A 14,798-nucleotide genomic window follows, 5' to 3' on the forward strand; every position below is an offset into this window, starting at 1 on the left:
CTAATATATATATATATATATATATATATATATATACACACACACACACACACACACACACACACACACACACATATTCCCTCATGTTTCCCTTAATTATGCTCAGATACAGAGAAAATGTGTGAAAACTAATGTCAAATCACCCACAAAATCTTTAAATACATAGGCTAATATACAGCAAATTATGTAAAACAACAAGCAGATAGATGCATGGTATTTTTAAAGGGATATTCCCATTATAATATAATATAAAAATGTCACAGGTGTAGTCATAAGACATACTGTTAGTTTTGTAAGCCCTATTGAGTCAGCAAGCAGTAAAATATTACATGACCTGGCGCTCCCTCCTGGATGGTCAGTAAACATACACAGTGCCACAGCACACACATGACCTTGCTACTTTTTTGAAAGTTGATAAACGTTTTTGGGTGTGCTGGCATGTGTTAGACTGCGTGTTAATGTGTGCATGTGCAATCTCTATAAAAATAAGAAGTATGGCATAGCTTGTAAGTGAAGAAGGTAGGCTATAGGCTAAACGTTTCAATGGAAAGTTGAACTTGAAAGAATTTTCTAGTTATTTTCAAATTAATTGTGATATGCTGTCACATACCACAGACAATAATGTCCTCAGTTTGCAAAAACAAACAGGAAATTTCTTCACAGTTATAATGGGAGTGATTCATGGTAATACAGCTCCCTCTATAGGCATAATTAAAACAATACAACTAGCTTCAAATAATGTACAAACAACCAGTGTTGGGCAGTAACTAGTTACTAGTAATTTAGTTACTGTAATAATATTACTTTTTGCAGTAACTAGTAGTGTAACTAATTACTAATAAGATTTCAGTAATAATATTACAGTTACTTTCCATAAAACAGCTTAGTTACTTTTGATGCCTCAACCACGCTGATTTAAAATCTAACAATCAAATAATTTCTAGATTTATTTTCATAATTTTCATGACTCGCACATGCATGTGATGTCCCCAGTGCAGCAGGCAAGCTTGGAATATGAAAACTTACATTCAGCAGATAGAAATATTGCATTATATTGATTTTGTCAGGAAAAAAGATCTGTTGTGTAAGTTGTGGCTTTACTTTACTCTGGCATTACATCCCTCATCATAATGATCACCATGTGATACATTATATTAATATAATTCAAGATATTTTTGGAAAATTAAACAGTTTTTTATAAACTCATGCGATTTGATAAAATACATGACAAAATTTAATTGCATATGGGTAACGGAAAAATTACTTTAAGCTACACATGAAAATTAATGAGATGAATACAACACTTCTACTTGAATGTCACTATCAATCATTGAGTGTTTGTAATAACTTCTGATTGCGATCCAATGTGGATTTTGGTCAAATGATGAGGCAGAAATATGTTGTTAGTAACATTCTAGAAGAATTTTATCTGGAAGATACACAGTTACAAGTTCTGTGGGGCGTGAAGAAAAAGTAATGTAACTAGTAGTGTAACTAATTACTGTTGCCAGAAAGTAATAAGTAAAGTAACAATATTACTTTTGAAAGGTGTAACTAGTAATGAGTAATATATTACATTTTTTGAGTAACTAGCCCAATACTGCAAACAACTTAGTTTAAACTTTTGGGGTTGGTAGATTTCTTAATATTTTTGAGAGAAGTCTGAAAGGCTTCATCTATTTAATCAAAAATAGAGCAAAAAAACTAATATTGTGAAATATTATTACAATAAAAATACCTGTTTTGTATTTGAATATGTTTAAAATGTCAACCTAATCATTCTAATATGCCGATTTAGTGTGTATACAGACATTTATTATTATTATTATCAATGTTGAAAACAGATGTGCCATGTAATATGCATGTGGAAATTTTCTGATGAATAAAAAGTTCAAAAGAACAGCATTTTGATCAATTTAATATGCCTTGCTGAATAAAAGTATTTCTTTAATATTAATAAAAAATCTTTCTAACCCCAACCTTTTGAACAGTAGTGTACACATTCCCATGAGATGATGCACAACACAGGCTTGGCTTCTAACCAAAATATCTGTTCATTCAAATTATCCTCCAGAATTTTTTTTTTTTTTTTTTTTTTTTTTTAATGAACATGTGTGTCAATATCTTTTTTCTTTTGGAGAGTTACCTGCTCCAGGGTCTTTAGTTGGACATGTTTGAGCTCCCAGTAGCAACGCATTCTTTCTACTCGTTCAAGGTGGCCAAAAAATGCAAGTCGACCCATGCCAAGGTCCGTAACCCGTGATTCCTCTCCCTCCATGGCTCTGTTGTTATGAAATACTGGTATTGTCTTCTGAGCTAAAAAGAAAAAAAAGATTAAAAATCAACCAATCAACCAAAATGGGGGAAAACTCAACAGGCCTTAAAGCCAGCTGATCCTGATACACAAACTTTATTAGACTGATATTGCTTCTTTTATTCACCTTATTTTGCAAGGCGTAACTTCTGTTAATGTGTAAGATTTTCAATACATTGATAGCCTATAGTGTAGGTAGACTAAATGACTAGATGATTACGAAAGTTCAATAAACACATAATGATAATAAATACTAGTTTGCAATATCAAGCACCATAATAGACTGTTTTGAACTGTTAATGACACCGGATCCAACACTTCAATAAACATCAAGTTAATAATGAGTAGCTTACATTTTGTCTACTTTGTCTATGTTGCTAAGCCAACGAAAAATCTAACGTTTAAACTATTTACACGGATGATTTAACAGAGCAACACATGGTAGCACATTCCTGAATGAATCGGTTCAGAAGAATCAGCTCACTGAATAATTCAATGACTCATAAAGACAGCTGCTGGATTCGGAGCTGTATACTAGCATATTACCCTTACTATTTGTGCCATATAACATTATGTATGTATGAGTACCATGGTTACGTGTGTTGGGTCAGTGAGCAGGTGCAGGTCAGTGCTGACGTCTGGGGTGGGTTGAGGATAGCAGCTATAAGCAGCTTTATGGGGGTCAGGTGGTCATTTTGTGCTTTTAACTTTAGACACTCAGGCCAGGTGGTGACCCTCAATTTGAAAGACTTCTCCATACATAATTATTACACCTTGTTTAAAAGTGACTATAATGACTACAATGTGACTGTGAAAGATGGAGTCAAAAAAATGTTGTTAAAAAAAAAAAAAGATAAAAAAAAAAGGAACTGGGACTCAAAAAGATGATCAAACTAAAAATATAGACTGCAATATGATATTAAAAAAAATACTGTAACAAAAAACCTTGTCGTTTCACATAACTCATCCTACAATTTATGCACCTAATCTTTCACCAATGATCTACGCTGCATTTAGACATCAGCTCTACCTCAACATACTCTCATAAGAACTAAGTGTGTTGTTCTCTTTCCAAGGGATCAGTTGAGATGCCATTCTGCGCATAGCACATTGATCCATCTGCATGCCCTGGGGTAACAGAAAGTCCTAGAGTGGAGTGATCCCCTTGGGGCTGGGACACCCCAGCAACAAGAACAGCACTCTATTTTCAAACCAGACACAAGCCTCAATCAGCTCTGGCGCCTGTGGTGAAGCATTATTCCCTATAATGACATAAGAATGTCGGTTCCTCTCTATTAGTTTGGGAGACCTTTTGTCACACTGTATTTTAGGTTCACGTTACGCCTCTTTCCATAATGCCAGACACTAATATTTTGATATAGAGCGGTGAACAAATCCTATGAAATACAATTTTTTGTTATTTTTCAACTTTTTTCCCATTTTTCCATCCTTAATAGCGGACAATGTTGTTGCCATTTTTTTCTGGTATGGTGCAATGGGTGCGTGACTATGTGCTGTGATCTGGCCTTGCTGTTATATTCTCTGGTGCAGTGTTACAGAGTCTCAATTAAAGGGCTTTGAATGGCTTATGCTACAGTGATGAACGGCAAACTCTTTGACTTTCTGTCAGCACATCCCAAGACAAACTCAGTTACCAAACAAAATAAAATGTTTGTGCCTGCATTATCAATGCCAGCATTTATTATATAATGTGCTTTGGCTCTGCACAGATGAATGTAGTTTGCGGCACTGATGTACCCAAAGATGTCATCTGAGAGGGTAAGTTTTGGGTAATTGTAAACATTGATGTTTTTTTTTTTTAATTAATTACATTACAAAAGTTTACAGTCTATCAGCTCTGCACCTCTGTGGATGAAATGCAACCCGAACACAGGTTTAAGAGAATCAGTTTAAGTGTAAAGTGCACTATTTTTACAGCTGAAGGCGTTAATTTTGGCGACCCATATGGTTTATAATTTACACGATCCATAATGAAATGAACATTTACAATAGCTAACCCTATGTAATGAACTCATGATACTGTTATAAGGCTACATGGCTATCTATTGGTTAAATAAAATATCTTACCTGTAAGAAGCCATTTCTGAGTCGGTTTTAAATCCTTTCAAATCTCTTCCGCCTCTAAAAAGCCAGAGTTGATTCTGGTTATATTACTGAATCTGCTGTTTTCTCTTCTCCTTGTAGACTTTGCTTGGAGACATACATAATCTTCATAACCACCCTAGTCTCTCTAATCAGTAAAATAACAAGCCATTGCTGGCTGCAGTCAGCAATGAGAGCCTTTCTGCTTTGTAATCAACTTAGCGATTTTTCAGCAGGGAGTCCATAAATGGGAAAAATATGATAATACTTGAATCAGTTTTAATGAGTTTGGAACTGTCAACAACAGCATATATAAACATAAAAGGAACAGCATGTTGAGGGAACAAAGACCCAAAAAGAATTCAAGAGTGAATATTGCTTTGCTTCTGTTTTGCAGGTAAAAGTATTTCTCACATTATGTGAAAAAAGCAACATGTAACATTTAGCAGAAGTCCTAGAAAGGCTATCATCACTTAGCAGGACATTAAATTAATTTTTTAATCTGTGTAGGAAATTAACATATTTTGTCTTAAATTAGGTACTAAATTAAATGGACATGGTAACTAAACAGATTAGATATGATTCAGGTTAGGATATGTTCCTTTGATAGGGCCCTAAGAGAATATATCATTACGTCGGACCCCTAGCCAAGAACTCAGTGAGATTTTGGCAGCTTGTTTCTTGGAACATCACTTCTTTGACGTCACTTCTTCTTAATTATTTTTGACTGACAGTTTTCACTTGCTAACATATGGTAGAGGAAATATTTGAGTTTGGAAGCTAGGAAAGATTGCCTTAAAGCTTAAAGGATATTTCATACGGGTTTAGATCTTACACACAATCTACGGGTTGAAATTTTCTTGATGAATGACGACTAGTCTGTTGTAAAATGAAATTAAATACAATGACTATAAAGCTTGCGGAGCTATTTTGTACTCATATATAGACGCACCAGGGAACATTTAATCTCTGATCTTATATCAACACCATCACTTTTGCAGCTGCCTAATGGTAATAGCAGTGCAGTGTAAAATTATACATACTTCAATGTACTTTTTACTTATACCAATAGATTCACCACAAACATTTACCAACACACATGCATCTTGATAGAGTTTACGTATTAATGCAACACCATAGCAGCTGTTACGTCCAATAAAAGCATATATGATTGCAGTACATCTTACTATAGTGTTTTGTAGCATATTTATAATACCATACTGTGATATGTAATTTGGTTTCCACTTACATTTAATTAAGCGAGTCAGCAAGTCCTTCCAATTGAGGTTTTCCCTTTTCTCTTCCTTTTACTGTAAAACACAGTCTGTATCAAGGATGTTTAGCCATAAATCTGCGATCAGCCTCAGACATGGTATCTTGTGTGCATAGGATACACTGTGTAAGTGGCACACGGTCAAATAAACAAGGAGAGAGAAAGAGAGAGAGAGAGAGAGAGAGAGAGAGAGAGTGAGAGTCTGTGGGATGTGAGAACGGGTCAGCAAAGTCAGAGACGAGTCAAGTGTAAATGTGTGGTAGGGGTGGAGGGATGTGGGGGATAAGAGAAGCGCAGGGAGTGGGAAGGGGGTTAAACATGTTATTGTAGAGGGTGTGGAATTTCAGTGCCATGTGTTCCCCTTTCCTGTGTATACTGTATGTATGTGTTTGTGTGGAGAGTAAGGGGAATTCATGATTGTAAAAACCAACAAAATCTTTCTACGAAATTATACGAAATTCTATATCTACTTACTATAAAACAGATATATTTTTGAAATATATATATATATATATATATATATATATATATTTTTTTTTTTTTTTTTTTAATCGATTTTGGAGCCCCCTACAGTTGGTTAAGGCTAGAAGGTATACGGCTGCGGCTAAATTTTAGGATTTTACTGTTTTATAGACTCGTATTTTTGTATGATTTGTTATTCCCCTATTGTTATTTCAAATAAAAATAAAATAAAATAAAAAAAACCTTTTTAAATACAGCTGCGGCTACTGGGTATGCGCACATCAATATTGCGTGATATTTGTCACACTGTACAACAATAATAACAATAAATGACTGATTTTGCATTATTGTAAGGGGTAGGTTTAGGATTGGGGTAGTGTTGACGTTAATAAAACATAATCTAATAGGCATACAATTAAATTTTTTGTTAGTTTCCCTACAATTAAGTGAAATTCACTGTCGTAAATGTATCACTGTCGTAATTACAGTAAATAGCCTTACATGTGTTATTGCCATAACGCAATCCGCCCTTTTTGCCGAATTTCATACCCGCTCACCAAATTCACTCACAAAACAGACATTATTATAAGACAGTGTACCATCAGAATGATTTTAAAACTGATATTTCAAGGTTAAAATTGCTTTAAGATTGTTTTAAGAATTAATTGAAATGTTTGGAAAGAATATTTTCCTATACTATAAATGCCGATAATTCAGTCTGAAGCGCCTGTTCCCTGACTTTTGAAGTCTAATAAACCTTTGTCTTGTCACTCATATTATTTATAGCCTTCAGCTGTGATTGAACCGTCAGTGAGAAACCACCTCATGGACTAAGTCTTTAAGACTTAAATGTGCCCTATTTTTGCAACAGTGCTGTTTCAATAATGATGTTCGAGGTAGAGCAATATGGCGAATCCACATCTGTAGATGAATAACACTTGATCTACTAGTGCCTTTGAGAATGGCAGATCTAGTGAGACAGACCACCAGACAGAAGAACCAGGTCAAATTCTGTTCTCCTTGGCTTATTTGAGACAGTTCAACAGGTGATGATCTCTTCTCACTCTGTGTCCCTGTAGTTAAAGCTATAAAGATTCCTTTATTGTGTTGGAATATAGGTTAGCTGTATGGGCTGGCACTTGTGCTGTATATATGATGGATTGTGTTCTCATTGAAAATAGCAGGATCCAAGCCAAACTGCAGCTGCTCTTGTCTTTTCATAAACGTGTATGAGCATGTAATACATTTTAAAGGGTTCTGACGTTTTATGGTCACATAACAAAAAGTAAACTTTTAAAATGTTTAATTTATGATACTTATTATTATAATTAATGTTGTTTTGTATTTATTTACACATTCTTTATGCTTGCAACATCACTTCTTTGGTTGTTTTGGGAATGAGGTCAAGGAAAGTGCATGTGTCTGAGTGTGTCTCTGTCTGTCTGTGAGTTGGTGGGGTAAGTGTTTCAGAACATTTGAAGAGTTCAGATGCAAAAGCCCCTAAGTGCCGTTTGAAATTTCTTTTAAAATGAGCATTTTTATCAGGCTCCTATGTGTAGGGTCAGTAATTTCACTTTAAAGCCAATGAATAGGTTATTTTCATTGCCATTTAAGTGAAATAACTGAACAAATAGCAGCCTGATAAAAAATTTCAAACGGCACTTAGGGGCTTTTGCATCTGAACTCTTCATTTGCAGATGTACACTCAGGAAGCTGTGTGTGTGTGTGCCTGCCTGTCTGTCAGCCACAGAGCAATGTTACACACAGTCAACCATTCCCCTCTTACTTCCAGAGAGACACATTATAATCTTTAGTCCCTCCTTCTCTGGCCTCTTACATACACACTCACACATTTAGTTAGGTATCTAAATGAGGGCATATACCATAGATTTCCATTGCTTTATATGAAGCTAATAGTTACACAATGATCATTTTCCAAGCCCTAACTCTTACAGAAAACATTTGCATTTTGCATTATTAGTCAAAAATAGTATTTGAATTAATTTACCAGTTGGGGGTGTCCCCATATGTCCCCAAAGGGAGGTTGTCAGATTTAGCTAACTTCTGGGGACATACTAGAGCTAATTAACACCGAACACCAAACACACACACACACACTCTGGTGAAAGTATGCATGCAGTGTGAGGTGTGGAAACAGCAAACCATGGTGCTGACATGAAGAGTTTTATTTAAACCTCAATCTGACGTGTAAGTGCTGCTGTCTGTGTGTAATTCAAGAGCTGCAATGGAGTGTTTGAATGTGTGTGTCTGTGAGTGATTGTCTGTCTGTGTGTACAAAACATAGTATCCAAGAGCTGCTATTCCACATGTTATTGACATATTGTATTATTAAATATGTTTATGCAATAAACTAGTAAAAACAAGTTTTTATGACAGTAAAATTAAAAATGAAAGGAGAAAATGTTTTGTGCCTCATTTTTTAAAAACCTTTTTAGTATATGTACCTGCATGCTACAAAACATGAGTAATTCTACCATCTAGTGGCTCACAAATGTCATTGTGCAGGGGCCTTTAAACAGTGCTCCTAAATGTTGGACCCTGTGTTTCTAAAAAATATATTATTGTTCAGATTTCTCAAAATGGTGCATTGACGTGCCTCTCCAGGTCCACACTAAATGCTATTGTTGTAACTGAACACAGGCTCGCTTGTTAAAATAAGAGGAATGGAGAATGAGATTTGAGAGCTGAAAAAGGTTTAATTTCTCGATGGACTAACCCTAATCAATTTTTATTTTTTTTATTTTTATTTTTTGCATATTAAATATATGTGTATATTTACAGCACTCCATCAGCTCTTAAATATAATGTTCAGAAAAAATCAGTGGTTTTGTTTAGACTGTATACATGCTTAATAATGTAAGTTTTTTTGTTGTTGTAATTTTTATGGGCTTTTTATGCCTTTTATGGGACAGTAGAGAGACGACAGGAAAGCACTGGGAGGAGAGAGGGAAGCAGGATCGAGAAAGGACTTCGAGACGGGAACTGAACTCGGGTCACTGTGAGCGCAGTTACGCAATGTAAGATTTTTTAAAAATGAAATTAATACTTTATTCAGCAGGGACACATCGGTTGATCAAAACGGACAGTAAAGCCATTTATAATGATTCAAAAGATTTCTATTTCAAATAAATGTTGCTCTTTTGAGCTTTCTGTTCGACAACGTATACTGAGAAAATATTACACAAAATATTAAGCAGCATAACTATTTTCAACATTGATAATAATAAGAAATGGTGTGTGTGTGTGTGTGTAGGAGCAACTTTCAAGTTCCAAGTTCCATTACTACTTAATGTGCAATTATATGATACTGACATTGATAGTGAGGTAGCTGATTTTTTCATTCATAATTCCTTATCATGCCAATTTATTGGTGTTATCTCTTAAGGTAGCAACTTCATGTAACCTGAAGAAATCAATACACTCTATATGCTCAATATATCAATCAAGAAAAAGAAAAAAACCTTTTGATGCATTTACAGGACTGAAGAAGCATTTCAGACAAACACTTCCTCCACAAACACAGCCCCTATTGTGAAAGGCCATTGACAAGGTTTTATTGCGCAGAACCTCTGATCCAACAGTGTGACTCACCCTTTATGCACAAAGTCCAACTGATTAGTCCAGAGCTGTCACATTCATTCAATGCATCTGCCTTGTGTTGCTGACAAAACAAAGTGTATTTCCTATTGTCCACTCTCTCTCTCTCTCTCTCTCTGTCTCTCCATAGAAAGCACACCCAAACATTCCAACAAATGTTTCACTCGCTTTTGAACTTATCTGGTTAAAAAGTTGCACATTTATGCAGTAAAATAAGGGAAGCACATGAATGTGTAATAAAAGGGTGGGGGAGTGTGAGACTGACTCACCTGTGATATGTCTAACTAATGCTGTTTGCCTGTCTAGCTTGTTCTGCGCTTTATGGGCGTTGCTGGTCCATTTATATCGCATGACTCTAGGGCAGGATTCTCTTTCACTCAGACGTTCTTTTGGGACAAGCATCTTTTATAAAAGGTAGGTAATACTTAATCTGTACACATTCAATTCTCAAAAACAGGTGCTCGGAACTGGAGTGTAGTTTCCCATTGGAACAAACGCTAATGTATGTGCAACTTCCGTGTTTCTCTTACAGTAATTTTATGACGTGTAATCAAACCTCTGCGCGCAAGGGAAATATTTACGGTGATAGGCATATTATTACATATGTTAAAACAAAAGGACATTATATTATCAGAATGGACAGCAATCTAAAGATATTTTGTATACTAACACGGGACATTCATAACCCATATTGTTTATACTCTAGATCTGCTCAATACTCTTTGCTGTTTTTGTGAAAATATTGCGCTAGGATTTTAACGATGGTTGCATAAATTTTGGGGTTCTTTTTTTTTCGCAGTGTCATCAGTCATGGAGGGTCTCTCTCGTGCTAACAGTCTCTTCGCTCTGGATCTCTATCGGGCTCTGTGCAAGAGCAATGCTGATGGAAACGTGTTCTTCTCTCCTCTGAGCATCAGCGCAGCGCTCAGCATGGTCTACTTGGGAGCCCGAGGAGACACTGCCAAAGAAATGCAAAAGGTATGAGGTATAAGCATCTGGAGAACATGCAAAGGTCTGTATGGGAGTTTTTTTTTTTTTTTTCAGTTGAAAAACAATGAATTTTTTTTCTACAAAAAAATTTGTGAAACTACAAAGAGGCTAAATTCTGCACACTTACAGTAATCTGTGATTGGGAAATCCAGCTAGAAACCAAAACCATAACCCAAAACAAAGAAGAGAAAACATAAGCCTGTTTAACAGAAAAAAATGGGGTGAGGCTCAGATGTCAAAAGGGTAAATATATGCTCATATAGCTTAACACAGAGATGCATTTATCACTTCCAAACAATAGGGCAGAGTTATGTTTTTACCTGGCAAGTTTGTTTATTTAAGCCAGATTTAGTGAAAAAATATCTTTCATTCTCAGTGTCTTAGAATTCTTTGAGAGTTTAGGTGAGAATGCTTTTGTTAATAATTAGGCTTAATCCATTTTAGGGTTGAGAAAATATAGATGTATAGATTGTCTTGAAAAGTTTGAGTTGACATTATCATTCAGTGAATTCTTCCCGTCATTTCAGTTAATTATCCATGAATGTGGCCAATTCAAGAAAATTCCCAAAGCATTTTTTTACTGCAAAAAATGTGCTCTCATTCAGAATAATATATTGTCATTCAGTTTAAGTGAATTCAGTTAGTACCTTCTGGCCCTACACTACTGTTCATGGTGGTGAATACCATAGAGAATTGGGTAGGTATAGCCACAGTGGTTACATATTAACTAACATATAGAAGTAATGAAAATGTTCCAAGTTGCATAAACACTGCAGTGCTATATGCTGACTTCAACCATACATCATCGTAGAAAGTACATTTGCAAGATTAGACTGAAATCAAATGCAAAGTATTTTACGTTTATTGATGACCTAGACATAGCAGGACATTTGATTAGCCAAAGAGCACATGCAGACTGTGGTACGACCAGAGAGCGACTGACTCAACAGAGAGAGGGAGAGCTGGAGTAGTGTAAAGAATTGTAAACAAATGATCACAGCTGCACATACCTCTCTCTCTCTCACTCTTTCAAGCTGCTCTATTAGAAGGGGCTTGAAAACGGTAAAATGCATCCAGATCTAAACAACTGAAAACAACTTTCCAAATTTTAGCCACAAAAGCCAACTTGTGCCTACGCTGAGCTTTGCTGCCATCATTTGTTTTAATTTCAGACTCATCTAGATAATGTATGTAAATGCTTGTCTCAGACTTCAGACTCTGATAACATTTAGTTTACTCCTTGTAATAAACGTGCTCAGAACAGGCTCTTCAGTACACACCCTTAGCATTCTGTAACATACCATGATCATTTTTTTAACTTTTGAATAAGAGAGAAAAATATAATAAAAATATGGCACATTTTGTAAAACTCTTAGTAAAGTCTCTCCTGTGTAAACAAGTACAGTTAATCTGTTAACTTCTCTTTCTCTTTTTAGGTTTTGTCCTTCAGTTCTGTCTCTGATGTTCACTCTCATTTTGAGAGCCTCACCACAGCAATCAACAGTCCATCAGCTTCCTATATCCTCAGACTGGCCAACCGTCTCTACGGAGAGAAAACCTTCAGCTTCTTACCTGTGAGTTTATTCTGCCTTTAACAAAAAGACATTTGGAAGCTAAACCTTAAGACATATATTCTTTTCCATCCATTACTGTTTGAGGTCTTTTTTGCTGATTGTTGTCATGTGTCCTGCAGGAGTATTTGGACTCCACTCTGAAGCTGTACCACGCTGACCTTCAGGCTGTGGACTTCATTGGAGCATCTGATGAGTCACGACAGCTCATTAACAAATGGGTGGAAGAGCAGACAGAGAGTGAGAAGATCAGTTCATAAGCAGTTCCATTTCAGATTAAAGAATCGGTTTGGACCTATTGATACTTGTGTTTTTCAGATAAAATCAAAGACCTTATCAAGCCGGGAATGGTGACTGGAATGACCCGACTAGCTCTGGTTAATGCCATCTATTTCAAAGGGAACTGGCTACAGAAATTTAATGCTCAAGACACTAAAGAAATGCCATTTAAAATGAATCAGGTCTGTTTGCAAAATATTGTACAAATACAGTGGTTTGTCCTTACACTATGCATACTAAATCATATATACTTGATAGAGGGTCATACTCTTTTTCATGTTCATTTTCTCACTGGTATGTATATTTGTCTTCCATCAGAATGATCGCCGACCAGTGCAAATGATGTACCAGAGGAAAAAGTTCCCCTTCAACTATATCTGTGACCACCGTTTGCAAGTGCTGGAGTTGCCATACGTAAAGGAGGAGCTCAGCATGTTGATCCTTCTTCCTGAGGAAAGTCAGGATGGCTCTGACCCTCTTCATAAGGTCAGCAAAAAGTTTTCATACTGATCTGCTTGACTTGAAAATATTGTAATCTTGTGTATGTTCAGAGACTCATGTGCATGTGTGTTTGACAGCTGGAGAGCGAGCTGACCCTTGATAAGCTGCATGAATGGACCAACAGAAACAATATGGACACCCATACAGAGATCATAGTCCACTTGCCAAAGTTCAAGCTGGAGGTTGAGAGCTCCTTAGCAGATATATTGATGGGAATGGGGATGACCTCTGTGTTTCAGGGTCCAAAGGCTGATCTGACAGGCATGAGCAGTCAGGTTGGCCTCTTCCTTTCAGCAGTGGCCCACAAGGCCTTTGTGGATGTAAATGAAGAAGGCACAGAGGCAGCAGCCGCTACGGCAGCCATTGTGGCATTCTGTATGTTACGAGAGGAGCACTTCATGGCAGATCACCCCTTCTTGTTCTTCATCAGGCACAATCCCACCAACAGCATCCTCTTCTTCGGCAGATTCAGAGGCCCCTCTTAAATATGTGATGTTTGTCTGTCTAACTCTAAAATAAACAATAAATACTAGTATTTAGATGTCAATAATTCACATTTTGTATATTTTTTTCTGTTTGTTTGTTTGTTTGTTTTAAGAGCACAGCAACACAAAAATGTCTTGGATTTGGGTTGAGATGAAAAACACTAATTTAGAGTTCAAAATTTGCTGGAAAATTATGGCACATGATGCAACACATTTTCAACATATTTTTGATAATACTTTTGATCACAAAAGTTATTTTGCAAATTAGCTTGCTAGGACAAAAAAGTAAATCAGTATTCAGTGCAGTCATTAGGCAGGCTGACATCTCTGTTTGCTATAGAATAGACATAACACAGCTGTTAACACACACTAAATCAACAGCATATCCCAACATTCATCATGTTCAGGAACTCAGGTGCCCAAAAATCGTGTGATGTCGAGGAATGTGTAGCTAAGTTAAATTAGTTAGATATTACAGCCTAATTTGGTAGTAAAATGAAAATGTTGTTGCATATTGTATGTGTATTTAATAGAAATATTTGCAACTGCTTTTTATCAATTATAAGCACTACAATTAGTACATTATATAATCGGTTAGATGGGGTCTACTAAACAAACTTTTATAAGTGTAGGCTATTGTGAAGTGCAACGTTTTAAAAATCAAAATGTGTAAAATATATATATATATATATATATATATATATATATATATATATATATATATACAGTGTTGGGCAAGCTACTTGAAAAATGTAGTGAGCTAAGCTAACAGTTACTCTTCTTTAAATTAAGCTTAACTACATTAAAGCTACAGCCCTGGGAAATGTAGCAAGCTAAGCTACGGCAACATGGCAAAAGTAGTTTACTACATCCAAGCTATTTAAAAAAAAATTTTTTAATTCTATTGAACCAACATAATACCAAGTCAATGCTCTCTCAGTGATCAGTAAAACTGTCAGCCAAGCAGATAGACAGGCATGTTCAGTTTAATTGTTTATTCAACAGCCAATTTGGCAACATAATCAGTATCAAATACAGGGCTGGATTGACCTCAAATTGTGACATAGGCAAAATAAATTTTTGCTGTCGGCCGGAAACCTCCTATTGGTAGTTGATATTGTGGCTTTATTGTGTACAGATACATTTATATAAATGGTAACACTTCACAATAAGGTTCAGTAGTTAACATTAGTTATCTGGTG

At 35.8% G+C, this 14,798-nt stretch overlaps 1 protein-coding gene across 1 annotated transcript; it reads left to right on the plus strand.

Moving 5' to 3' along the window:
* Positions 1 to 9,978: 9,978 nt before the first annotated feature.
* On the plus strand, positions 9,979 to 14,201 carry serpinb1 (serpin peptidase inhibitor, clade B (ovalbumin), member 1). Its single transcript, XM_058755838.1, has 7 exons — positions 9,979 to 10,184; positions 10,570 to 10,748; positions 12,197 to 12,334; positions 12,454 to 12,571; positions 12,650 to 12,792; positions 12,929 to 13,096; positions 13,189 to 14,201. The coding sequence occupies exons 2-7, from the start codon at positions 10,581 to 10,583 to the stop codon at positions 13,594 to 13,596; spliced, it is 1,143 nt and encodes a 380-aa protein (XP_058611821.1). The 5' UTR covers positions 9,979 to 10,184; positions 10,570 to 10,580; the 3' UTR covers positions 13,597 to 14,201.
* Positions 14,202 to 14,798: the final 597 nt, after the last annotated feature.

The sequence above is a fragment of the Onychostoma macrolepis genome, chromosome 20, assembly GCF_012432095.1.
Source record: "Onychostoma macrolepis isolate SWU-2019 chromosome 20, ASM1243209v1, whole genome shotgun sequence".
Classification (NCBI taxonomy): domain Eukaryota; kingdom Metazoa; phylum Chordata; class Actinopteri; order Cypriniformes; family Cyprinidae; genus Onychostoma; species Onychostoma macrolepis.